This window comes from Podarcis tiliguerta (assembly GCF_965153285.1).
Source record: "Podarcis tiliguerta genome assembly, chromosome: 8".
Taxonomy (NCBI): Eukaryota; Metazoa; Chordata; class Lepidosauria; order Squamata; family Lacertidae; genus Podarcis; species Podarcis tiliguerta.
The window spans coordinates 40315258-40342879 of NC_139541.1; the positions used below are offsets into that span (position 1 = coordinate 40315258).

Below are 27622 nucleotides of genomic sequence, written 5' to 3' on the forward strand. Positions count from 1 at the left end.
ATAGGCTGCGGCTGCGGGGCTCCCTCCTCGGCGGGCTGGGCTGGAGGGATGACAAAGCAGCCGTGGCGGCGGCCAGCCCAGCTCAGCCCTCCCCTTCCTTGTCCTCTTCCTCAGGCTGCCCAGCAGCGCCGCTGTTATGGCAACCAGCCCGCCTCGCCGGAGGAGCCGATGATGGAGCAGCGGCCATGGCCCGAGCGGCGGCAGGAGCAGCGGGAACCGAGGGCGGCGGCGGCGGCGGGAGCGGCGCGCGGGCCGCGGTGGCGGCGTCCGAGGAGCGGCCGTCGGGGGAGCCGGCGGAGCTGTCCCTGGAGGAGGTGCTGAAGTCTTACGAGCAGCCCATCAACGAGGAGCAGGCCTGGGCCGTGTGCTTCCAGTGCTGCCGCGGGCTGCTGCAGCCCGGCCCCGTCGAGGAAGGCACGCCCGAGCAGGAGGCGCGCCGCTGGGGGCCCGCCGGGCGCATCCGCGACACCGCCGACATCCGCCTGCACCGGGACGGCGCCGTCTCCGCCTGCGGCGAGTACGGCGTGGCTGGTGAGTGGGGCGCGAGCCGGGCCGAACGACCCACAAGGGCGGCGGCGGGGCTGCAGCGAGGGGAGCCCCCCCCCGGACTCGGGCAAAGCAACCTTCTTGTTGGTTTTTGCTGGGCTGTCCGGGAAAAAGCTTCAGGGACGGAGGCGCTTTGGAGGGACTGCGGCTGAGCGCTCGGCCCCTCCCCCGTCGTCTCAGCCCGCAGGGATTAAGTTGGGGGGGGGGAGCTTTTAGCTAAGAGCTAAACGCACCGCGAGTGTTGGGGGGGGGGAGAAGCAAAGAGGGCTTCTGTGTCCCGCAGTCCCGTAGCCACCCCCCTCTTCACCTGCTGGTCCCTACCTGAGAGGCTAGTGGGCGGGTGTGTCCAGAGCTCTTGACATAACGGGGAGGTGGGGGGGGGGACGATTCCGTGGCAAGGGAAGAGCCAACAACTGAACTGCTGGGCTAGTACCCTCCTTTCCTTCCACCCTCATTTCCTTAAAAAAAAAAAAAACCCAAAAAGTCTGAAAGTATTCATTGGTGATTTGCTTTTGTGATTCCTGTTTTAGAATCTATTAATATAAAAGTGAAGCCCTCCAAGTACATCTAAGCAGGAAACAAATATATTGGGGGAATAACTTTTGGTGTGCAGAGGTAGATTTAAGGGTACTTTTTGTGTATGTGTGTGTGTGTGGTTTTCCCCTTTTCTGAGCCTGAGATGTGTTCCAGAAGTAAACAAAAAAGTGTTATGGTGGGAAGTGAAATCTTGCTTCCGCAAGATAAGGGGCATGTAAAGACTGTCCATTAAAAAACCTGGACTTGTTGTTTCTGAAGGGCAAAAGGTTTTAACAATTTGGTTGGTTCTGAATATCCCAAGGGAAGAACTGGAGGTGAATTGTGGCTGGGGCCAGCCTCTCCCCATGTGCTAACTTAAAGCTGTTTTCTTGGAGCCTGAAAGCAGCCTGTTCCCAAGTAGACAGAGGGAATCCTAAAGGCATCAATCTGTCAGATGTGATGGCATTTGAGGACGTCCTGTTTTGTAGGAGTTGGTCTCTGTTCATTTTGTGTTCCTGCTGATCCTTGCATATAAACAGACAAAACTTAATCCTTTGGAAAGGAAATTGAGAAGCAGAGAAGAATTAATTCAGGTTAAGTAAGCTAAAGGGACTGTTTTCTACATGCTCTCACTTCTATGAATCAAAAGATGGTGTGTGTGTGGTCTCCACTTGAAGGTGAAAGGCACTTAAACTGCAGGAAGGTAGATACAATATCATCATGCTTTCAAACCAAACCAAACAAGCCTCCTAATGGAAGACCCACCAGGTATGTTGTGATTGCCTTAAGCACTGCAAGGCTGTCCCAGGGCCAGTGCTAACATGAGGGAAGATGAAGCAACTACCGCAGGTGGCAAATGATATGGAGTGGGTGGAGAGTGGGCAGAACTGTGTGTGCCCTACAGTCTGCTTAAACTAACTTGCTGCCTTTGAGTGCAATCGTGGAAATCTAAGAAAGCTGTCAGTCTGGTTGACTTTTGTACGTGGGGGCATGGAGGTGCAATCTTGGCCATCTCGGGCAGCAAAATGTCTTGGACCGCCCACACATTGCTGTAGAAGAACATTTTCCTTTTTAAAAGTTTCAACACTCTTTTATTTGGAAATTAAAGCTATACATATTGTGATAATATGACTTAATATAGCAGCATATTAACAAATCCTTATCCAAATTAATTATATAATTTTATTATGTGTTAGCCAACCTATTTGCATGCCTTTCTTTTAAAGCAAACCTCTTCCCTGCCCCACCCCTCCCCCACTTGCCTGCTGTCACGCAAGTCCAAAGTCTAAGCTTCCCTGTGCACCTGCAAACTGGGTGGGGATCCTGGATTGTAGTAAGTCCTGGATTATCTTTCATGTGTGAGCAAAGAGATCAAAGTATCTCCCAAGGGCACACTTCACATCTTTGGTATGTTTATGATGTGTGTAATTACACCAACGGCCAACACAAATCTGCTGCAATTTGCAGAGTGTTCACATGTGCTAGCATAAACACAAGCCATTCAGTGCTTGAGTCACGCTGCTTGCCTTCATCGTTTAGTACATCCATGCAAGGCAGGTGTATATGTTTAAGAGCCATAAATTCTGCCTTGTTATCTGTCTCCAGGGTAGGGAAGTGTTTTGGCCCCAAGGGGTGAGCCAGGCCCTGTGTGGCCTCAGGGACATCAATGTTTGGGTGCTTAGCATCTCACAGTCACCAGCCACACGGCAGGTGATGAGAGAATTGTGTATTGAATCACTGCAAAGCTGCTCCCTTTGTGGCTTCTCTGAAATGCAGCAGAGGATACGTTCCCACCAGCGATGCACATAACTAATGCACGCACACATTCATTTATGCTCTTGCATGCATCTCAAGGCTTGGGGCAGGCAGGAAGAGCTGCAGAAGAGATTTTACCTAGAAACCCACTGAAGGGTTTTGGGAATCAAATGTGAAAGCTACAATACATATAAAACATCAAAAAATGCCACGATATGAAAGCTATCAGCAGAACTAAAAGAGACAGGATGTGTGTGACATGAAAGCGGCATGAAAGGGAATTAAAAAGCCCAGGGGGAAAGGGGGGGCTTTGACTGGCAGCACTGAAATGACGTCAGTGAAGCCTGTGGAGAACATTGCACAGTCAGGAGGCCACCAGCAAGAAGGCCCTTTCCCCTGCAGCCTGTTGACACACCTTAGATGATGGGGCAGCCAAAGGACAGCCTCTGCTGAAGGTCTTAGAGTGGGATATCTAGTGTGCTGTCCTCCAAATGTTGTCGGACTTAAACTCTAAGCAGCCAGCATGACCAATGATCAGAACTGATGGGAGCTGTAGTCCAACATCTGGAGGACCACAGGTTCCCAATTCCTGTCTTGGAGTATGGGCAGGTAGGTGTTGAGATGAGGTTTTAGACTACAACTCCCATCACCCTGTCCATTGTCTGCTGACTGAGGTTGATAACAGTTGCAGTCCAAAAATTCTGGAGGGCACCAGGTTAGCGATGGATGATGTTGGATTTACCAGTGAAATGAATGGAGGAAACTGACATGCATGTACCCTGGGTTCTCTTTCAGCTGCTTATCTCTCTCAATGGAAAAAAATGCACTTCTTGCCTAGTTCAAACAGGTTCTGGGCAGGTTGGCATATTGCCATGTTTCCTGTTGGAGGCAAATTGCTACTTCAACAAAACCAAGGAGGTTCCATCTCCTCAAACAGCTACTGCTCTTTATCTCAGCCATGCCAGTAATTATTTATATTTTTGAAGAAAGTGTCCTGAAGTTAGGCTCCAGCTATCAGGCAGTGACTTGTTCCTTTGGGCATCCTGAGTTCTTACGTTGTTAACTTGGTGTTCTCAGCCCATAAGCAGAGGGTCTCTAATGAAGCTGAATGTTGGAAGATTTGAAACAGACAAAAGGAAGTGCCTCTTCACACAGCACATGGTTAAATAATGGAAATCGCTCCCACCAAGGGCAGCAGTGGCCACCAACTTGGATGACTTTGAAAGAGAATTAGACAAATTCACAGATGTAAAGACTATCATTGCCTGTTAGTCACGATGGCTATGTTCTGCTTGCACTATTGGTGGGTGCAGTATTGCTCTGGATACCAGTTGTTGAGAATCACAAGTTGTGAGGGTGCTGTTGCACTCAGGTCCTGCTTACAAGCTTCCCAGAGGCATCAGCCTGGCCACTGTGAGAACAGGATACTGGATTAGGCGGGCTATTGCCCTGATCCAGCAGGATCTTATTATGTTCTTATGTGTGTGCTGCACATATATATACTTACCACCCTCTTGGTTCCCTTTATGCATCGGATGAATCCTGTTGTCCACAAAAGCTCTTGACTTCACAGCTTTATTCTGTGCTCTGTCCCCCGAAGCCCCATTCCCCACTTAAGGTAGGTCTGTGGTGGATGGAAACAAGAGGCAGGATGAGCATGTCTGTCTGACACTCATGTGCTTTGTACGGAACTTGTGTCAAGAGGGAAGGGCCATGGCTCAGTGGAAGAACATCTGCCTTGCATGCAGAAGGCCCCAGGTCCCATCCTCTCCCTACCATCTCCAGGTAGGGCTGGGAATGTCGTCTGCCAGAAACCCCGGAGAACCAGGTCTATGTAGATTATCCTGAGCTAGATGGACCAATGCCATGGTCTGATTCAGCATAAGGCAGCTTCCTAAGAGTAATTCACAAAGAACTGAGGCAGCAATATCATGACTTCCTCTGTGTGCGTTGTGTGTGTGTGTGTGTCCCTTTTGTGTGTGACTCTCCTGTTGCGCAGCTGAAGAAATGAGGATGTGCCTACATGCAAAGAATTGAGATGTTCTCAACTTCAAAGCCACTGTCCTGTTGTCTAAATTTGACGACCTTATTGTCCTAAGCTTCATATATCTGAATCAGTTTGGCTGCTGCTACTTTACCAATGCTCACCAACAGGCACTGAAATCCTTTCCATTGTGCTCATCCCCCAGAAAGCACTTCACAATCCCCCATGTTTTGACATCTCTCTGGTGTCTGCAAAGGCAGGTAGCAATTCTATTTCAAAATTCTAACTCTTTCCTGCTAATCCCAAGAGAATGAAATACTGGAAGGAATGCATGCGGAAGGTAATTGTTTTCTGTTTTGATGTTCTTTGTCATGTATGAAAACTCTGAAAGAATAAGAGATGCCTGGAGGGACAAAGCAGAATGGAACCTTTTGCCTTTGTCCTTGCAGGGGCTGCAGCTGGTTGCGTTGGAGTCTGCAGGAGTAGCTATTGCTGATCTGCTTGTTCTGATAATATTTACTTAGAAGCATTACACAGAGTGCCTTAAAAACTGGTCTGCCCGGTTCTGGGCTATACATAGCCTAGCCTATGATTGTCAGCAGCTACTAAAGGGTCACTGACTTCTTGACCTTCAACCAACGATGCAAAGCGAAGGTGACTCTTTTGGTGCATTTAAATCATTCCAGCCCAAGAGCTCTCTCTCTCTGCCCACAGGCACCACTGATGTTTTAGTGGGGAGGAGGCCAAGAATTGCATCAGTTTAATGGTCCCTGAAGGAACACGGTGATGAACAGTAGCAGTTTATAGCAAGGAATCTTTGCTGCAGTAGAGAGAAGCTCAGTTCCTAGCATGTTACTTTCCAGCATCCATGGTTTCCTGAAAACCTTGCTTTATATAGCTAGGGGTGTTTCCAGAAGGACACTTCTTAAAAATCATATATGGGGAGTTCAGATCTGATTTCTACGTTTGTGTGTCGCACATTGCTTCCCACTATTTCCCATCCACATTGGAGCTTGATGGGATGTATCTGTGCTGAGCTGCTTTGCTCTTTCTCTCTGCCATGTCTCCCCTGCCCTCCTCTACCTTTTTCTGTTCTGAACATAAGAAGAGCCTGCTGGATCAGATCAGGGGCCCATCTAGTCCAGCATCCTGTTCTCACAGTAGCCAACCTGATGCCTGCAGAAAACCTGCAAGCAGGATCTGAGCAGAAGAGCATCTTCCCCTCCTGTGGTTTCTAGCAACTGTTACTTGGAAGCATTTCTGCCTCCAGCTGTGGAGGCAGAGCATAACCATCCTGGCTAGTATCCTCTGATAGCCCTCTCCTCCATGAATTTGTCTAATACTATTTGAGAGCCATTCAAGCTGGTGGACAACATCACTGCCTCCTGTGGGACCAAGTTCCTTAGTTTTAACTATGCACAGCATGAATAAGTCCTGACACTTTTGGGCACACCTGCAGGTATTTTTGCATCTGTGTGCACTTCTAAAAAAAATCAACCCACTGGAAGTCTGCAAGACCAAATGTAACCAGCCTTTAGGTGTCGCTCTTAACAGTACTGTAGTTAAAATGCAGACTTGTGCTTTTGAGGAGGGTGCAACTTTTCCCATTATTTAAAAAATAATCTTAATGGTGAACCCTTACACAAGAACAATGTTTAGCTATATCAGTCTGCAGTTTGATTTGGTGAAGGTGTGATGGGTAAGCAATATCAAATAATAATAATAATAATAATAATAATAATAATAATAATAATAATAATAATACCCAGTAGGCCTCTGTAACCATTAACAACACATCCACCTGTCTTCCTCAGCCTACCCCAAAAGAGAGCAGCAATTAAATACTGGAATGAAGAGTCTTGTGCAAGACCAGCACATAATTTTGCGAAGTGTTTTTAAATCTTGATGTATGGCACTTTCTGCTGCAATCCCCTGCATGATCTGTGTGGAGATTCTGAGAGAGCAGTTCCTCTGAAATTAGAGGATTTCCTGTTGAAATCCAGGCGTGCTTTCAGTCTGTGGAATGTAGGCATGCTTGCAGATTGTGCTCACGTAAGGAGTAAATGGAAATAGGGGCATGGCCTTAGAAAAAGGCTACTCAAAGTGGTAGTCCACAGAATAGTGCCAGTCCATAAGCCATCAGCTGCCAGACTATGAAAACATCACAATGCAAGTTGGGTGAGATGCCCCAGGGACCAATATGGTGCTGGTTTCTGTCACATTGGGGCGGGGGATAGGAATTGCTGGTCTGCCACATCAGATAGTTTGAGAAGCAAGACTAAATTCTGTTACAAATGACTGGGTTGGTTCCCCACCCCTTATCTTTTTTTCTTTGTCCATCAGAGAGTTCTGTAAAGCTCTAAACCTTGCTTATATCTACTTCAACCTAATTTAAATATACTATTTACATACTGTCTCCTGCGCTTTTGAGACCAACAGAGAAACTGTAGTGACTGAATTTCCATGTTGGGGACATTTTAATGCCAAATGCAAAGAGAAATATTTCCTGCTTAGCCTCTGCAGTTCCTCTTTCAGGGACTGGTTGATAATGGAACTGGAGTCAAGGGTGAATTGCGATATATGAGAGATACTAGGAACTGAGAGAGGGGCAAATCCGTTCACCAGCTGACTTTGTGCCCCTTTTACAAGGATGCAAATCTGAGCTTCTGCTGCTACTTTCTTTCTTTGTGTGTCTGGGTTTTTTAAAAGTTCTTCTGCCACAGAATTGCTGTGTGGTGCTGCTTACGGAGATGTTTAGGAGATGCCTTAATTTCTCTGAAATGTCTCGGAGTTGCTGAGAATCTGCTGAGTCTGTTAGACTGCGCTTTGCTGATGCGGCTGCCCTAGCAAGTTATGCCTCTTTAACAGCTTTTGCTCCTGTTGTCCTGCTGATAAATGGAGTACAGGACACTTGCTCCATTCATGTGGCTGTATGAAGCCATCCTCTGCTTTCTTCCAATGCAAGGCAGCCAATCTGGTGCAGCTCCAGATATTTTGGAGTACGATTCCCATCAGCCCCAAGAAGGATGGGACCTGTGCAGTCCACATCTGGAGGGCACCATGTTGCCTCCCCCCCCCCCCATCCTAGAGGTAGGGCAACCTTCCCCAGCCTGGTGGTCTCCAGGTATTTCAGGCTACAGCTCCCACCTGCCCCAGCCAGGACAGCCATTTCCTACTATAATACCTCTCAGCCGTGATGGGAGTTGTCCAAAATATTTAGGGGGCACCAGCTTGGGGAAGGTTGTAGTATTTGCAAAATTTTGAGAGCATTGATTGTTGGCTATGGAAGTACCTCTAAATAGAGATGGCTTACTTGAGCCTTCTTTCCCCAGCACCTCTTGGACAGAGCGATGATGGGAAGAAATAACAATAGGCTATATTGTTCTGATTTATATCCTCGGACCTTTGCCCATAATATTCCTCAGAGAGGCTTACAATCCTTTTCAGTATACAGTAAAAACAACTTTTTGTTGTTGTAAGAAGCACTGCCACCACTACCACCACCAGGACTACCCTTCCTCCACCACCTGCAACCAAACAAACCCCAAGCCAGTCTAAACAGCATTGGGCAGCCCTGCAGAAAGCATCCTCGACCTCTGTGCTACGCATGCTAAGAGAGAAGGAGAGCTTCACCCTTCACTGTCACTGGAGACAAGAGGCACTTGTGTGGGCCAGGTTGACCTGTCTGCAGGGCAGCCTATAAGTGGCTCATTGATTGGGGAAATGGCAGGAAATGGGGGTCTGAGCTCCCTCGGGTCACAGGGGGCACGACAGCAAAGTGGCTCTGAAGCACTGCGGACAATTATGGAAAAAGGAGCAGGGGGAGTCTGGCTTAACTGCTTTATCCCTGCCTGGGAATGAAAACCTGCTCCACTTAGTGCTCTTCTTCTCCCCCCCCCCCAAAAAAAAATAAGGCTCTGTATTCATAAATGGCAGGTTCTCTGAGGACTATGGTCCCCAAGTGGGTGAATTTAATGGCCTGCCTTTTCAGGGCTAATTTCTGTCTTGCCAAAGATGCACTTGGAAAAACACTTTCTGCCCCAGAGAGCCTTTTATTTGCCTTTTTTGACTGTTGGTGCACCAGCTGCCACGTGTCTTTTTTCCTGTTTTGTTTCTTTTCCAAACTCCCACCACTCCTGCATTTTTGCTTCTTCCCCTCCCACCTCTTGATATTTGGAGTTCACAGCCGGTCCCTTGCAGAAGAGGAGGAGGAGGCTGCTGCTGCTGCTCTTTTAATGTTCACAGGCAAACCCTGACTGTTCATGTTTCATGCCTGCACTTGAGCCTGATCTACAGGTGCAGCAGACAGAGACTTTCAGCCATGCAGACTTCCACCACCCCTTCTTTACCTGTGTGGCTCTCCATGATGATTCACTGCCAGCCAACCAGGACTGAAGAAGGCAGTACTTAAAAGGCACATTTGGGCTTGGAGAAGGAGTAGTGTGTGCTGGTGTATAAAACAGAAAATCATCATTGGTACAATGACAAGCCATAGTTCTCCTTCACCTTGGAGGGTAAAGCAATAATAAACAGGGGTTTGTAATTGTTATCATACCTCAAGGTAGCTTACAAATAACATAGGAACAGCTAAAAACATAGCAGGGTGAGAGAGTCATTAAAAACATTTAAACACCAATAAAAACTATATATGAACATAAGATTCTAAAGGAACAGGAAAAGAAAGAATATTTTTTTCCTGTCTGACCAATGAAAAGAGACTTGAGGGGAAACTGATGAGATCTCAAGTCCCCATAAAAATAGCTACTGGAAGTTAGTTTTTGTTTTAAAGAGTTTGGGGGGAGAGACAAGCATTACTGGGCAGTTGGCTTGGATAGGGTTTCCCAGTCTTAAATCAGCTTGCCTTGGGACAGAGAAACTGTGGCTGTGGGGAAAGGGGAATACTACTCGTTGCCCTCTGACCATAAGAGATGTGAGTGTTTTTTATGCCACTGTGGTTCAGTCTGGCCTGCATCAGGTAATGTGTTGCATGCATGCTGCTGAGTGGGCTTTCTGTGAGCACCCCAGTGCTGTAGCTGAGCCAGTCATTCATTTTCTTTGAGAGAGCTGTGGCTTTGGCACCACCTCCCTTAATGCATTGAAATATTAATCTCTTACCCTTGGACTTGGTTCTTAAGTTGTAGCAGGAAACCCCCCTCCCATCATTCAGTTTGTACAGACTTCACACACACTCACACTCACACACTACATACGCTACACTTCTGTTATAAATTCATAGAAAATCAACCATACATCAGATTTGCACTGTTCCACTTTTATTCTACTCCATATCTCAAGGACTAGCTAAGGGGGGTGACCTGGTGACGGTCAGCCATAATCCCCTGTACTGCACCTGGAGGGGCATGACAAGCTAGATAAGCATCCTGATGGGCTCAGACTCACCGCCTTCATGAACACAATGGACTGCATATGGTTGTATATTCAGGGCAGACAGCAACAAAAGGACCATGGCCGGATTCCCCTCAGGGGGAAGGAAACTGCACCTTTTCTTTGTTATTCACAACTGGTTCATGGGAGGGGGAGAAAGGAGGAACCAGCCAGGTGACAGGACACTCAGGTTACTACCACAACTCCTCCCTCAACCCCTCCTTTCTGTAATGTATGCATGATGTTTCTGGGGGTGGGCTTGACCTAGAGGAGGGGAATTTCAAAAGTTTTTATAAGGTCTGGCACACCATTGTTCTGGGTCTTTCCTCTCTCCTGCGAGTGAGAGGAACACCCTGCTGCAACAGTACAATAAAGGCCAAGCCTACAGGCTGCTGATTTGCTCCAAGTTACTCTGGTTGGTGTCTTTACTTTTGTCCAAGGGAGCCCTCGGATTTTTCCGGTAACAAAGTGTCCTGTAGGCCTCTTTGGACAGTGTCTACAGCACCCTTTGAATTTCTGTCTGGTCTGTAGTAGCAGGGAATATGGACTCCTGCTTTGATAAGGGAAGGAGGCTGGGTTGGAATCCTACAAAGGTGCCCAGGTGAATCTGGGTCCTTTGTGTCTGGCCTGGCTCTTGTGGTTGGGAAGAGTGTGTGTGTAAGTGGGGCATGTGAACAACAAGGTGGTATAACGACCCCAACTTGACAATATGGGATATGGTTCCAAAAGGCAGCAATCTTAATGGTGTCATTTTCCTCTTGCAGAGCTCCCATTGACTTTGACACCCTCTGCTGAAGCCCAGGTACGTTGTCTATTCCCTCCTAGGAAATAAGGGGTCACTGAAACTTGCCCCCGAAAGCCAGCATTATTGGATCATTCTGGTGACCTGCTAAAATGCTTTTATCTCAGCATGTGGGTGAAGTCATTCTGCCTTCAGCCAGTTGAAAGACAGCATAGATTTTAAGAGATCAGTGCAGAAAACCTCAGTCTGCTAAGAACACAAGAGCTCTGGAGCTGGATCAGGCGAAAGACCCCACCTTCTGGTATTATGAGAGAGGGAGAGATATGCCATTTATTTTCTTTAAAAGCTCCTATCATGCCTTTCCAACTTTATGTGAATGAAAGCGCTTTAAAGTGGTGCAAGCAGAACCCTTCTGATTCCGAGTGATTTCTGTGTGTCCTCCTCCTGAGAAGACCTCTGGGGGAGGCTCTTTCCTCTCCCTTCCTCCCCCCCCTTCCCAAACTCAAAGCAGCTGCAGCTCCACCATCAGCCCATCTCTCCTGGGTGCCTGTCGCCTTGGTAGCTAAGCCCAGGGACCAGTGCTCAAGCAATGAATAATTCACAAATGCTGAAGCATAACTATATTTAATGAGCTGTCCCAGGCCAAATGAAGTCCCTCCTTGATCCCATTAGAAAGGGCCAAAATGGTAGCTGGGAGACTGGGGTAGTTTGGCTTCAGATGGGCCGGGAACCAAAAGCAGCCAGCAAGGGAGATCCTTCGGCAGGTGCCATGCACCTGCTGCATCTGGTTTGGAGATCTTACAAGGGATGGAGTTTAGGCCCTTTTTATCACTGAACATGTGTATCTCCCTCTCCTTCTTTCCCCACGTCCTCCTCTTGGCCTCCACAGCTGAGCTCAACTTGACATGACAGTATCTTTGTTTTTCTTCTATCAATGTACACCTCTTCCCTTTATGGCTGCCCACCCCCCACTCAAGTTTCCCACAGGGGAAGGAAGCCAGCTAACAGTGCAGCTTCTGTTTCTGCTCGGAGAATCTTGGCTCTCCACATCAACCCTGTTCCCTGCGGGGGGCTCATGTTCCCCTTGACTTCTAGATAATGGAGCCCTGGTGTTCATGGTGCAGAGAGCAAGGAAAACGGGAGGGGGGACAGAATGCACACCTTTGTTTGGGAAATAAAATGAATTGTTTTAAAAAATCATTTCAGTAAATCTCCAATACAGTGGTACCTCGGGTTACATACGCTTCAGGTTACAGATGCTTCAGGTTACAGACTCCCCTAACCCAGAAATAGTACCTCGGGTTAAGAACTTTGCTTCAGGATGAGAACAGAAATCGTGCTCCGGCAGTGCAGCGGCAGCGGGAGGCCCCATTAGCTAAAATGGTGCTTCAGGTTAAGTACAGTTTCAGGTTAAGAACAGACCTCCGGAACGAATTAAGTTCTTAACCTGAGGTACCACTGTAATACCAACAGTATCAAGAAGAACAGTATACAACACAATACCTGCAACTAGGTGTTGCAGTATATCCTCCCTCTCAAAAGGAGTGCTCCTGTTCAGAGTTCCAGCCAGATACTGCCTCTGAGAAGGGCATCCCACTCCCTACCCCAGACATGGCACTCGGGGAGCACTGCCCCCCGCCCCCCCTTGCGACTCCACTGGCTACATGTAGCCACATCTTCTGTTGATTTGTCTAATCCGCTATGAAAGCCATTCAGGTTGGTGGCCATCACTTAATCTTGTATCCTAATGATACAGTCTCACCTAAACAACCTTTTTGCCTTAACCACCTGTGTCCGTTTGCTTGCAGATGGTGCAGTCTCTCGGCTTTGCGATCTACCGAGCGCTGGACTGGGGCCTGGATGAGAATGAGGAACGAGAGCTCAGCCCTGAACTGGAGCGGCTTATTGACTTGATGGCCAACAGCGATTCAGAGGACAGTGGCTGTGCCACGGCAGACGAAGGCTATGGCGGGCAGGAGGAGGAAGAGGAGGCTGTGGCGGAGGGCACCCTGAGGGCCGTGTGCACCTTCAGCCAAGCCATGCGGCTATGTGCTATGCGCCTCACACAGCCCCAGGAAGCTGAGGCCCACTACCAGGCTGTTTGCAGAGCCCTCTTCCTGGAGACGGTTGAACTGAAGGCTTTTCTGGCCAAGATTCGCGATGCCAAGGAGGTGAGCATTGCAGTGGGCTGTGTTGCTCTTGCCACATGGGCATTGATGGGAGGGCATGCATGGCAGCATCAGCGCTGCTTGACCCCAAGAAGGAGCATGCATGCACTTGTGACATGTTGTCTGCTTGCTAGGTGTGTCAGAGATTTCCGTTGGAAACGGGAATGGAAACGGCTGCTGTTCTCTTGTTCATCCCATGCCCGGAATGGAAATCAATCTATGGCATAGAGTCTATATTCACTACCGGCACTTCCAGTCCACAAATGATGTATAGTCAATTACTCTCCCCCACCCCAATTTACATTGCATTTCCTTTGCACTGAGATGAATAGGCTGGAATAATGAGACTACTATAGAGCTTATATATTTTATGTAATCAATTGCATAATTTACATGATCCTGCTACCACCGACAGTGAAACCCATGATGCAGTTTTCTGTAGAAAACAAACTGCAGCAGAAAGGAAGCAGTGCTGCTTGTGATGAATGTAGGGTGGGAAGTAGCCCTCTTGCATCCCTACTATTCACATGGCAGCTTGGAGAGTTACACAGTGACATGTCTCTGCCTGCAAGGAACTAACAGTTTTAAAAATGCAGTAGGGAAAACAGAGAAAGGGAGAGTCAAGGGAGGAAAGGAAGATTTGGGGCAAATGGCAAACTACAAGTCTTTAGCTTGATTGGAGTTAAGGTCATGCTCCATACATGACAGCATTGCAGCTTTGTTGGAAGATGCACTCCATGGATGACGGCGTCACTGCTTTTTGCCTGAAGCTGCAACATGGATAAGCTGCCTACACAGCAGCTAGAGGAAGGATAAGGATGCTCCAAACCCTCACCCACCTGTATCTGCAGAGGAGTGACCTTGTTGCTCTGGGAAGGAAAGGCATCAATTGTCTGTAGAGCTGCGGCTGTTGTTAAAGAGGCTGTTTTCTGCCTCATTGAGCTTATGAGGCTGCTCCTTCTGCCTGTCAGCCTGATGATGGCACCTGTGTGTCCCAGCTTGGTCTGTGTGCAGGCTGCCTAAGTTGTGATGGGTAAGCTGGTGGCAGTTGCAGAACAGGGTAGATAGGGATGATGATCCTGTGGGTGTCGGAGAAGGGAAGCTGTGATCTGGGCTGGAGCACAAAGGAGGTGGCTGAGTAGTTAACGGCACCTGGGCTGGGGAAGACGGACTCAGTGGGGACTGACTTCCCTACATCCTTTTGCATTGGTGATGCATGTTGCAATTCCTAGTTGCTGGCAAGGGGCAGTTTTCTTAAAATGTCTGGGGTTCCCTGGCTTTTGTTTTGTTGGGCTTTTTTAGTTTTTTAAAGCAATAGTATCCTGCATAAGTCCTTGGAATTTGATCGTTAACAATCTCAGGCTGTGATCACACCATACATTTAAAGCACATCCCCCCTTTCAATAACCCCCTGCCCAAATAATCCTGGAAACAGTAGTTTATCCCTCAGAGAACTATAATTCCCAGCACCCTTAACAAACTACAACTCCCAGGATTCTTTGGTTGGGTAGGGGAACTGTGCTTTAAATGTATGCTGTGTACACAGCCTTAGTCACTAAGCTTGCTGATTAATGAACAATGACATTTCCCACCTTGCACAGACTTTGCAAGAATTCCAGGGGAGGGAGGGGAGATGGAGAGAGTAGGCAGTGGGCCACATCCTGATGCACCACTTGTCCTTACTTCTCTACCCAGTTCCTGGTCTCTCACATGCAGCCCATCCCAGTTGTGTAAACACAGATCCTTCCATGAGTATTAGGCACCTTCCCTACTTCCTTCAGCTGTTTCCTTGTATAGACTCCCTGGGCTGTTGTAAAAAAACCAGCAGCAACAGCACCTCCTTCTGGCCAGTATCTCTGATCGGCAGCAACCTCTAGCCTACTGAGCTGCCCTCGTAGAATCTCAGGGAAGCTTTTCTTCTGGGAATGGGCGGAGCAGCAATTTGCATTCCTCTCATTCCAAAGCTTCTAAATGACACACCTGCAAAGAGACATCACCTGTCTCCTGGGAGGAATAAAGGAGGGCAGGCAGGCAATGCTTTCACCTGGCTCTTCCATCCTTGTGGGCTTGTCTCATGGGCGGAAACCTATTAATGCTAATTAACTTGTTGCTAATTAATAACTCTGCAGCCAAGCAGTTCAGAAGGGATCATGAGCTACTCTAGGAAATGATTTCATGGAGACCCAGAATTCCTCCTGGCACATTTTTGCCTCTCTGGAGGGGTGAAGTCTGGCCATACCTGCCCTTCCTGGGGATGAAATTTAACACAGCTCTTCACAGCCACTGTCCTTAAGTCAGGGATGGAGAACATGTGTGTCTGTCAGCTGCTGTTAGATGCCTAACTCCCATCAGCCCAGTGGGAGTTATTATTAATATGTTAGAGGACTTAGTGGTTAATAAGATTAATGCCTTGTTTACCACGGCCTCTGCCTGTTCCATCTGTCTGCAGTAGAAATATGATGTGGGTTTCTCTAGCGGGAGCCGACAAAAATACATTTCAGATTTGTTAAGTGGAAATAACTGTTTGTACGATCGCATCCCAGTAAAGCAGCTTGGTGGCTGTAGGGCGCCAAAAATATGGCCCTGTGGCAATTAGTGTCTTTTTGGGTGGTGGATCTCAGTAGATTTCACATCCTGACAGGATCTAGAAAAACTAACAAGTCCCCCTGGGCTGTTGGTCAAAGGGCCTGTATTCCACTGCCACTCTCATTGGTGACTGTCTCTGGGGAGATGGCTGAGTGGCCTGTGCAGAAGGAAAAGTTAGCCTGTTTTTGTTTCTTGTGGTGTGCAGATGCTGACAAAGCTGAAGGATGAGGACGAGAAGCTGACGGACCGATCAGCTGCAGATCTAGACAACCTGAGGAACACAGACTGGGTACAGAGTGATGGGGGTGGGTGGGGTGGGGGAGTGTCACCTGGATAAATGGCTGGTGGCTCTGGGCTAGCCCCAGTGGACTAACCATGACAAGAGCTTCAAAGCTGGCCAGTCAACTTCAGTTTCTTTTCCTTGGACCAATCCTGGGGCTGCCAGGAGAGGCGCCCTGCATGCTGGTCCTGCTAGGTGTGGCACCAATTGCTACTCCAGCTTCACGTGCTCCAAATTGGGGGAGATTGCAAGGAGGGAATGTATGGGCCGTGTGTGTGTGTGTGCGCGCGCGCTGGGGGGCTATGTGGCACAATGGCCTTAGGGAGAGTTCCCCAAGGTGGACCCAAAAATGGATTGCAAAGACTCTTTCTGGGGGAGGATGGGGCACGAAGTTTATGCCAAGCCATTTCTCGTCAGCCACTGATATTTCTCTGCCTGCTGTAGGCTCGGCTGTGGGTCCAGCTAATGAGGGAGCTCCGCAATGGAGTCAAGCTCAAGAAGGTCCAGGAGAAGCAGTTCAACCCCTTGCCCACTGAGTACCAGCTGACGCCCTTTGAGATGCTGATGCAGGACATCCGGGCCCGCAACTATAAGCTCCGCAAGGTCATGGTGAGTCAGGTGGGTGGGTAGGTGTCCCTGGCTATTTTGATCACTGCAGCAACAGGGACCCTTTTTCTTTTCCTTTTTGTCTCTACCCCCGCCTACACCTCCCAAAGCCTGGTCCTGCTGGACTGTGTAGAGTGACAGGGAAATGCCCTGAAAAGAATAGGGATAACGCTTGCTTTGACATCAGTGCCATCTAACCTCCCCACAAACAAATCAGAATGAATGCTCAATAAACAGGTTGCTTGGAAGCACCTTCCCAGTGTGTGGCTCCTGGGATTCAGCAGGTAACTGGCTCTGCCCCCTGAGCCACCTGTTTTGGTTCCCCCTGATGGACCCACTAACAGGGAGAATTCCCACAAGCCTCAAGTCTGCCCATGCCTGGGCCATAGACCGAGTCCCCATCACACTCAGAAATATTTCCAGAGACCCTCTTGGGAGGGAACTGAAACTGATTGGTTCACACATGTAGCAGCTCACACTTTCAAAGCTTCTTAAGGCATTCACCAAGGCAAAACTGGGGACTGGACAGGTGCTGGGAAAGAGGGACACTTGGATAGCGTCCAGCTGCTAATTCTTCCTCTTTGGGGCATCTACCAGGTGGACGGCGACATTCCTCCCAAGGTGAAGAAGGATGCGCATGAGCTTATCCTTGACTTCATAAGATCTCGGCCGCCCCTGAGACAGGTAGGTGGAAAAGGTTATTCTTAGGAAGAAGCCCCCTGCCCCCAGTTTTGGGTTGGCCCTGTAGCCTGGCAGGGGTTTGTTTTTGGATCCGGAGAACCAAACATTATGAACTTAAGAGGCTACTGATTCCCTAGCCAAGCAGATTGGCAGGGGACTCTCCTGGTTATTTACCTGCTGTTTTGCAATCTCCATCTAATTTGTGGGTGGCTCAACTACTGGGAAACCCTTTGAGAACCTCATGCCGATAAGGCCACCTAAGGTGTATCTACACAGCATCTGCAAGAGAAGAATGGGCATCTTAAGCCACACTCTGGGTCCCTCCACTGTTTTCTTCTTAGGGGGACTGTGCTGTGCAGGGAAAGAGGATCGTCCTGTGAAACTCTATTTACTTTTTTCTTGCCACTGCTGTGTGACTGCCAGTGGCAAAATCACAAGGTGTCTCAGGTTGGGCAGGCAAATAAAAGCCTGTGGGGATGGGCAGACCTTGCCCACTGGCCAACAGTTTGCCACCTCTGTCTCAACTGGCTGTGCCAGGGCTTGATACTGGGGCTCTTCTGTAAGCTGAGCATGTGCCCTGCAACTTGACCAATGGGGGTTATACTTGGAAATGTGGAACTTCTTGTGCAGTTGCTGTATCTTGGTCACTCTGCCACCTTAGTTTTGTAGGATCAACGTGCCTTAGGGATCCTTAATAAGGAAGGTGGCAATTAATTATATAGCCCTTCTGAAAATGAAAAACTGTCCTCCCGACCTGGCTGCAGGCTTCAGAACGGAGGCTGCGCCCCATTCCTCAGAAACAGAGGACGCTCCATGAGAAAATCCTGGAGGAGATCAAGCAGGAAAGGAAGCTCCGACCTGTGGCATCCCGGCACCAGAATCAGAAAGGTAAGCCTGCGATGATGAGAAAGGCTAAGGGGAATCCTTAATGCTAGTGTGCAACCTCTTCATCAGTAAGTAGATGGGGCCATTTGGGCCATATTTGTATAAGGTATTTGTTTGCCACTATCATTCACATTTTGATGCTGGGTCCAGAAATTACATGGGGAATGGGAGGGGCAAAAGTTGGGACCTAAGTTATTGGGTCCAGTGGGAAACTCTGAACTCACAGTGCAAATCTCAGAAATGTCAAGGTGATCAAAAAACCTGGAACAACTGCAGAGATTCTGTTTTGTGGAACCAGCTGTTAAGGGGACTGGTGGAAGATGGCTTTGAAGCTCTCTGAGTGTCTTGGATCAGCCAAAACATACGGAGGGCACCAGGTTAGGGAAGTAGAGTTAGTTACACAAAACACTCTCCAATGAGAGGAGAAATGTCAGTCATGAGCCCAGTGTATTCCAAGGGTGGAACTCAGCCCTGCTCAGAGTCATGAATATGACTAAGTAATTTCAATAGGTTATGTAGTATTCTAAATAGCATTTGGTTAAATACAACTCCAAATAGGTTTTTTTTAATAAAAAGGAGAAGCAATGTCAAAATATTCAGTATATCCAGCAATTTATAGATAGAAAGGGGCTGTATCCAATGTTCGTCCTACTCATTGAAAGTAATGGACATTTTAAAGATGTTTCATCACTTGCTGTTTTCCACCCTGGGCTTCTCTGGGAGGAGAGGTGGGATATAAGTAAATTGGGCACGTTAATTTCAGTGGGTCTTCTCTGAATAGGATTTAGGTGGCCACAACTCTAGAAGTTGTTGTGCTCCTACTGGGCCCTCATGGTGCTGCCATCCTTGTTCTTCTCCTCTTCCAGGGTTTGGCTCCCTCCCCTGCATCCTGAATGCCTGCTCCAGCAATGTGACCTCAACTTCCTGCATCAACCTCTCAGATGTCTCCGACGCCAATGCCCTGCCCCAGCGCCAGAGGCCAAGGGTCTTGCTGAAGGCTCCCACGCTGGCAGAGATGGAGGAGATGTTGACCTCAGAGGTGAGAACCAAGCTTTTTGCCGCTCTTGACACCTTCAGGAAGAAGAGTTCTTTAGCCTGTAGGAACTGGTGCTGTGCTGCAATGGAGACACTTTGCCGCCGTATTGCTCCTTGGTCCCAGCCACCATGTTCTACTGCACATGGCGCCCGGAGGTGTCTGGAAATGGTGGGGATGCACTTTGTGGTGGTGCATGTGGAATTAGCCTTCAACTGCATTGCCTGATGTTACCAGTTGGCACTACGGATGGAGGATAAATTAGATTTTGTTCGCATTTTAACAAGAAGTTACCTAATGCACACTCCCTGAACCGAAATAATCACCCTTTTAAATTTGTACTGCTACAAATTTTGCAATGCAGTTCTCCAGCCAAACAGTCATGCATATATGAAAGGGAAGTGTGACCTCTTGCATTGATGAATATACCTATTCCTGCTCCCTTTTCTCTGCAGGAGGAAGACTCTCCAAGCTCTGAGGCTGTACAGGAACCAGGTCCACTGATGCCCCTGAAGCGTGACCGCTCCTTCTCGGAGCAAGACTTGGCCCAGTTTCAGAGTGAAAGCAGTGGTGGCCAGCCTGACTCAGAGTATTTGGGACCCAGCGGGTCTGAACCGAGACCCCGCTCAGGTACCGAGAGCCCTGCATGGACCAGCATGGAAAATACGGGCAAGTGCACTCCTCACCCCCACCCCCGCTTTCCAACTCCACCCAAGCCTTTCTTCCTAACTCTCCGCACACTGACACTCTGGTTCTAAGTTGGTTAAATGCATGGTGTGTTTGCAACCTAAGGGACCCAGCAGCTCTGCACTAAAATAGCATGAGTCCTACACTGACCAGTGTGGAGGAAACGGGCAAGTCTGTCTCTCCCTGTCTCTCAACGTGCACATGTACCAAGATGGCACTGACTCTGGTCTTGTTGGCATTCTGTCTTCGTCCTCCAGGTTCGGTTCCAGCCAGCTACCAGCAGGCTCCCTGTGGTGCCAGTCCTTTCCCCCCCAAGCATGGCGTCCTCAGCTCTGTGGACGAGAAGTCAGAGGCTGGTTCCAGTACTGCCCCAGACTTGAAATATTTGTGGCTGGTAAGTATCCGGTATGAATCAAACTCTCATGGAGTGTGGTGTTCCTGTGCACTGGGTGAACTCCCAGCCTCTTGATGTGAGGCTGGGCAGGGAAGAAGCACCTGTTCCCTGTCCCGGTCTTAGTCTGGCATGCCCCAAACGTGCAGTAAGCTGAGATGTTGTCACAACCTGGAAGAAAACTTGCATAGAATGAATGGCATGGGTGGAAGGGAGGGAGAACTGCTAGGTACCTGTAAGGTTTGGAGCATGGGCCCAGAGACTCAGATTTGCCTAAAATACACTTATACTAATTTATATGTATAGATACGGATTTACAAGTTAAATATGTCACAAAAGGCAAACCAGACAATATCTCTGCTCCAGATCGCTCCAAATAAGTTCTTCCTTTTCCTCCCACCCCAGACAGTCCCAAATTGGTTCCTCTTAAATTCATCTGCCTTTAATTAATTTCCTTACGGACACTGTTCCAGATAGTCGCCTTCATTTAGTTCATTCATTAGCCCCAAAACATGGAGAGATAAAAATCATCTTAAATTAATGTATTCCTCCAATTAATATTACCCCACCAAAATGCTTGTGGCACTCAGGAAAAAGGTTTGGGGCCTGAGCCCCTTTCCTCCACAGCCTTATCAACACCCCAGTGGGTGGTCTGAATACACACTATGGGGCCTGGAAAGATCTGTCTGTTTCAGTTTTTTCAATCTGTTGGAAACAACTTAAAGAACAGCGTAATATACCTAGAGCCACCCCTGATTTAAGGGCTCTTCCACTGAAGTAATAGGTGCAGATCCAAGTTTTGCTCTCCTGTTAAAAAGGAGCTAGCAGGGGAAGAAAGACTTGGGAGAGTTGCTGCTGGTCACAGTGAACAGTACTGGGCTAGTTGGACCAACAGCCTGGTGGTCAAAGGTGGCTCCTATGTCCTTCTGTTCTCTACTCTCTCCAGCAGGAGTTCAGCCACCCTGTAGAAAGCCTGGCACTCACTGTGGAGGAGATGATCAATGTGCGGCGGGTGTTGGTGAAAGCAGAGATGGAGAAGTTCTTGCAGAGCAAGGAGCTGTACAGCAGCCTGAAGAAAGGGAAGGTGAGAGTTGGAGGATGCGGGATGGGATGTCTGTGTGTGCTGCTGAGCAGGGGCCTCTTGCATTGAACAATAGTCAGCTTGGAAGCTCAAGTGTCTCCTTTTCCCCTCCCCTCTCACCACTCAGATCTGCTGCTGCTGCAAAACCAAGTTTGCTCTGTTTTCCTGGCCCCCGACTTGCCTGTTCTGCAAGAGGTGAGCAAGCTCTGTTTGTGTGGTCTAGGCCCGGGAGTGTTGTTGGTTGGTGGCTGCTGAAGGGGCTCCTTCCTTTGATCTGATGTTGATTTTCCCTTTTTGGTTTTAGGTCTGTCTGCAGCTCCTGTAGTCTAAAGGTAAGAGACTCTTGGTTCTGCCCATGACATGAATATGCCCCTTGGTGCAAGAGCAAAAGGTGAGCCCACTTGTGGCTCAGAAGATGGTTTTCTCCCATCTTCTGAAGATCTACATCAGATAAGGGCCATCCAGGTGTCATTGGACTCCAACTCCCATCAGCCCCAGCCAGTATTGTCCATGGCTAAGAATGATGGGAGCTGTAGATTGAAAACAGGTCCTCTATCCCTGACCTACAATAAACATCTCCTTCCCAATACAGTGGGATACAGTGCAGGCCCTTGCTGTGGTGATGACTCCCTGTCATGACAGTGATGTCCAGTGCTCCTGCTCTTCACCTTTGCTGAGAACCTTTCTTTCTTATGTCCTCCTAGATCAAGATGCCTTCAAAGAAGCTTGCCCATATCCCGGTCTATGCCCTGGGCTTTGAGACCCTTCCAGGCTCGTTGGGTACAAGGGCACCTCCATTCCGGAGGAGGGAGGCTTTCCAGTAAGTAGGACCCCCCCCACACACACTCTCTGCATCTGTCTCCCCCACCCCCCATTCATTCATGATGGCACTGTGCTCTGTATGATTCCTGGTGGAGTTAAGCGCCTTAAATAGAACAGTGCAATGTTTTTCCTACCCCCGTTCCTCTGTCATCCAGGGACTGGAGACAACAGGCCTTACTTCGTTGCAAATGCTTAGGGAGAGAAAATTGTCACTGCAAATTTTATGTGGTCTTAGCCAGGTCCAAGAAGGATATGAGTTTCTCCCAGGGCACTTGTGTGCTCACAATTCTATGAATACACCACAAAAGACTGGATTAGTTTTCTTTTAAATAAGTCTTCTACTATTTATGGGAGTAAGCTTGCTTGCAGAGGTCTTACTTGAGCTACAGGGGGGCTGAGAGTTCATACAGCTGAGCAACAGAGCTCTGCGTAGAGTGGAGCTGGTACCATCACTCTGTCTTCTTGAAATCATGCAGACATTTGAAAGCTGAGGAGGCTGGGGTTGTTTGCAAGATGGGATTCAGGTGGCTTTAGAAATGAGTTACTACTACTACTACTATTAATGGACTGAACGTCCCACTAGTGCAACCGGGCATTCCTTCCATGCTCCTCCCCCACAAATTAGCTATGGGGAGTTGAAAGTACCACCAGAATAGTGCATGATGGGAGAGGAGAGGAGTTCATTCCACCATGAAATTGGAAATGCTTACGCCAATGGAACTATTGCCTTAGCACAAATCCACCTAATAATAATTGTCATCAATATTATCATCATCACTCACCTTTCCTCCAAGGAGCTCAAATTGGGGCACTACATGTCTCTCCCCCTCCCATTTTATCCTCACAAACAACCCTGTGGGGTAGACTAGGCTGAGAGGTAGGCTAGGCAGTGCAGTTCATGCTTGAGTGGGGATGTGAACCCTTATCCTGCCTGCCAGCCCAGTGTTCTAGCTGCTACGTCAATGTCGTCATCCTAGCTCAGCCAGGAGGCTGTCAGTCACCAGGCTTAGTTGTCTTTCTTGGGGCATTTGTGACGGATCCCCCTCTGCCCCCACCCCACTTGCCTTTCCAGCTCCTTGCAGGGCACGCGCTGGCGCAGCGTGGAGGAGGAATTCCCGTACATCTATGCGCATGGCTCTGTGCTCAAGGATGTTTGCAGCGACTGTTCCGGGTTCGTCACGGATGTCGTCAGCTCCAGCCGCAAGAGCATGGACATCCTGAACACCACCCCCTGCAGGAGCCGCAAGACCCAGTCCCTTTACATCCCTTCCAGTTAAATGACCCACCTCTGCTGCTGGTCTCCTCCACAACCCCCCTGCCCTCTGCACCCAACCTTCATTCTTTGATCCTCTGTATTTCCCAGCCCCCAGCAAGGAGGATGCAGGTGCTCTCTGGCCAAGGAAGCTTCAGCTGGCTTTGTCTGGACTTGTTGCCTCCTGGCTTCCTTGCTTCTCTGTCCAGCCCATCTCCTCCTTTCCCTCCATCCCAGCCTCCCGTGAACATCCCCTGCCTGGCCTGCGTGCGTGTGTACATATATACATAACCTTATAGAGACACTATATTTATATCTGTCGATCAGCTGCTGTGGTCCATGGGCTACGTTTGGTCTGGGAATGCCCCTGCTTGGCAACCGAGGACTCTGCTGAAGTCTTCCCAACCAACCACCTTTTTTGGATTGTAAGAAAGATGGATTTGGGGCAGGATAATTCCAGAGTGTTTGGAAGCTTGGCCATCTCAGTTGCTGCAAATGCAACCTAGAAATCCCAGATGCAGCCACCCCAGATGACCTTGTTCCCTTGAGGGCTCTGCCCTTTCAGTCATACTAGCAAGAGAAGCTCTCTGATATGTCTTACCTGTGCAGCTTCTAGTCTTATGGGAAGCAGGCCCATTGTGCCATGACCTGTCTGCTGCTTTTCAATATATTCCTCCAAGCTTTTTCTCCCCCCCCCCCCCTTCTCAGTGATGTCTTGAATATCTGCTCCCTCCCAGCACCAAGCAGCAGGAGGTGCTTTTTTAAATGTGTTCAGACTATCATTGTCTGTTTTCTAATCCCTGGTTTTTTTGGGCTCCTTGGGTTTAGGAGGCAAGGGGTAATTTTTGTAATCATTTAGACAAAGGCTGAACATTTCCCACACAGTGGGCTTTGTGTGGCTGCCAGAACTACAATTGGGGGGTTGCATGGCTGCTAGGGATGAGCCAGGCACCGACAAGACTATCAGCTGTGTGTGGCAGGATCCTGCTGGCAATGTCTCCTCGTGCAGAACAGGACTCTGGCTCTCCAAAGGCTGGTAAGATGAGCAGTCTGTTTCCACGTGTGCCATTCCCCCACTCCATTCAGGATTGCCTTGAAAATGGAAAACAGAGGTGCACAAAGGAGCTCTCCTGTGAGGACAGAACGAAAGCCCGATCCAGCCCATGCCAGGCCTGGGCTAGGGTGAGTCTCGCCACTGCCCTTAAGAGAATTTGGAGAGAGGAGATTGGGATATGCAGGGCTGCCCCTGAGTCTTTCAACCACCTTCCCTGTCAAGCCTGCTGCTGTGGTGGCCAGCACATGTAAATTGGCTGTGCCATGGCATCCTGAGCTCATATTCCCTTGATAGCTAATTTCCAAACCCTGGAAGCACCCCAAAAACAGCGGCTGTAAATGCAAAATCCACAGCCCTAATATGCCAAATTAGCACACCAGCACTATACATTTAAAGCACTATGATACTACTTTAAATCGTCTTGGCTTCCCCCAAGGAATCCTGGGGCATGTAGTTTGTTAAGTGTACTTAAGAGTTCTGAAGAGACTCCCATTCCCCTCACAGAGCCACAATTCCCAGCATTAACCATCAATCCCTTGCAGGGAATTCTGGGAACTGTAGCTGGGGGGTGGGATACAGGTCATCTTATACAGCTCAGCACCCTTGACAAACTACACTTCCCAGGGTCCTTTAGGAGAAGCCATAATTGTTTAAAGCAGTATGATACTGTTTCATATGTATAGTGCAGATGGGGCCTGAGACTATTGAGTGTGGCTAGCGGAATGGGGAGTGGGTCAATTTATCTTTGACAGATGGATAAAAAAGGGTCTTGCTTCTCCTACCCTTTTGTCTTTTCCCTGGATCTGTTTTATTCAACCTGGAAGGCAGCACTTCTGCCGTCTCTGGTCTGCTTATTTCTGCCAGGGATGATGACAGATCTGTCTTTGAATGTTCAAGTGTGAGACCAGGCTGGGATAAGCTAAATTCCTCACTAGCAATGGCAGCCCAGTCTTCTTCCACCAGTGAACCATTCAGTCTTCCGAGCAGCAAAGACAGCCAATACCCTGTGGCTCCCTAAGGATGCAATTTATTATGGTATAAGCCAAAGGTAGACACTATGGTGTCCTCTGGGAGTGGTGGACCACAACTCCCATCAGCCCTATCCAGCATGGCTAATGGACAGAAATTATGAGAACTGTAGTCTACCACATATGAAAGGCACCCCAACATACGCTTTCATGGACTAGTGGACCACTGCATCTGACATAGTGGATATCTAGTCCCCAAAAGCTGATGCCATAATGAATGAAGACTTTAAAGTGCCACAGGACACTATTTTTTATTTTTTGGTTATATTTAGCCTTGTAGCTCTGGGCTTTATTCTGTGGCATGAGCCATGGGCTGCAAGGTGCCAGCCTGGTGTTGCCCATTTGTCCTGTTGAGAAAGTGGGCTTCAGCACGGCCACTTGGGTTTGGCAAGAGCCTCCATGGCTCCATTCCTGCATGTCGCCTACCCACAGTGGCTCTGCTGCTCAGGATCTCAACCAGCCACTTAAGACAACCTTGGACCACTTCTGTGGCTCAGAACTAGCACCATCTCCTGCCAAGCCTGCACACAGTCTCAGAAGCTGCACACACACACACTCTCTCCCCACTTCCTCTTCCTGCCCCAGGGGACGTAACTGCTTCCTAAAATGCCACTAGTTTTGTGTATACCTCCATAGAGCTCCACATTTTGTATCTTGCCAATACTTGCAAACGCCAAATATACAGTTCATGGAGTCAGTGCTTTATAGTGGAACAGACCGTGTACCTGCAGGTGCACAGCTGGATGTGCAAATACCTACTTGTACAACCAGTCGGTTATGGGGTGAGGATTAAGTGCTTGTCAATTTGCACATGATGCAAGTGGAAAAAGCAAGGACTGAGTTACACAGGGGACTGAGAGAGGACATTGTAGAAACAAATCAGGTGGAGTGTTATGAGGGTCAAAGAGGAAGCCAGGTGTTTGCAGTGAGTGCTCAAGCCTGTTTTTCCTCGGTGCTGAGAAAGGAAGGTAATCCAGCTATAGGAACCGCTAGTGCTTTTCACTGCCACTGCTACTTCTATTGCTGTTTGTGCCAATCTGCTTGCTTGGAGTCTTGCCTTGGCTGCATCGTGCTGGCTGCTGCCTCTGGAGTTCAACATGCCTTATCACCCTGCTCACCTTCTTTGCAATAATTCATTGCACTCTGTGTCAAAAGGGGTGTGTGTGCTCCCTCCTTTTTCTTGTATGTTCTGCCTGCACTTACTCTCCCCCTCAACCAATGTTTTATACGCAGCCTGTATTGTAAAGAGTTGTAAATAAAATGTAAAGTGAAACTGATCTGGTGGTGTGGCCTTGCTAATAAACACCTCTGGGCAGTGAGAGGTTTCAGATTCATCCAGCCCTAGTGGTGACTGATGGTGCTTCCCGTGATATATATATTTGCACATATATAAGGGGTTGAGTGGGAGCATTAAGACTCCAAGAAATCCTGTTCCCCAATACAATAACTTTGGATTCTCGGTGAACAAGTCAGGCCTCTACACCTCTTCCCAGGTCCAGACCCAAGACTGCAAGATTCTGTTGTTGTTTCACACCTTCATGTCAGAGGCTGAGATCTCCTACCTGAGTGACAGCTTTTTCTCTAGAAACTGAGAAGTGGCTTCCAGGTGTGCATATATATGCAACAACGTCCTGGATGAATAAAAAAGCAATAATCCAAACAGATAATTTCTATTCTTAGTCCTAAATATTTTTATTGCCATTTTCCTTTTTACAGTGTCTCCCAGTTACAAGGAGTGTGATAGCAAAAATCTGAAATAGCATTTTGATAAAATAGAAATCACTGTTAGGCACTGTTACTTCATTTAGAAGTGTAAGAGATTTTCTATCACCCAATTTACTGCACTCTGTAGCTCGGGGGGAAAACGAGCAGCAACAACAGAATATACAAGACCACTGTGGTATTTATACATGTTGCTACATTTCCCAAGCTTGAATGGGCAGTTTCTTTGGAAAGCCAACTAAGTTAATAAAAGGCCAAATGAAAGTGTATAGAGTCTAGTTTTGTTTGACCTTGCCTGCGTTTCAGTTGATGAGTAATCTTTTCAACAATGGCAGTTCTAACCACATTAAAGCAAGCAAAGGCCCAGATACAAGAGAACGATGCTCCTTTCTTCTTCTCAATCTCAATATCCATCCCA

General features: G+C 48.3%; 1 protein-coding gene across 2 annotated transcripts; it reads left to right on the top strand.

Moving 5' to 3' along the window:
* Positions 1–26759, top strand: SPIRE2 (spire type actin nucleation factor 2). Of its 2 annotated transcripts, none has more exons than XM_083456464.1 (15): positions 1–531; positions 10951–10988; positions 12737–13099; positions 15888–15971; positions 16407–16571; positions 17166–17252; positions 18014–18137; positions 19001–19173; positions 19623–19836; positions 20112–20248; positions 21192–21329; positions 21454–21521; positions 21631–21658; positions 22031–22146; positions 23221–26759. In XM_083456464.1, the coding sequence occupies exons 1-15, from the start codon at positions 186–188 to the stop codon at positions 23423–23425; spliced, it is 2286 nt and encodes a 761-aa protein (XP_083312590.1). In that variant the 5' UTR covers positions 1–185; the 3' UTR covers positions 23426–26759. The 2 variants fall into 2 exon arrangements, with proteins under 2 accessions (XP_083312590.1, XP_083312589.1); XM_083456463.1 differs by having other exon boundaries at positions 71–531; positions 19623–19797.
* Positions 26760–27622: the final 863 nt, after the last annotated feature.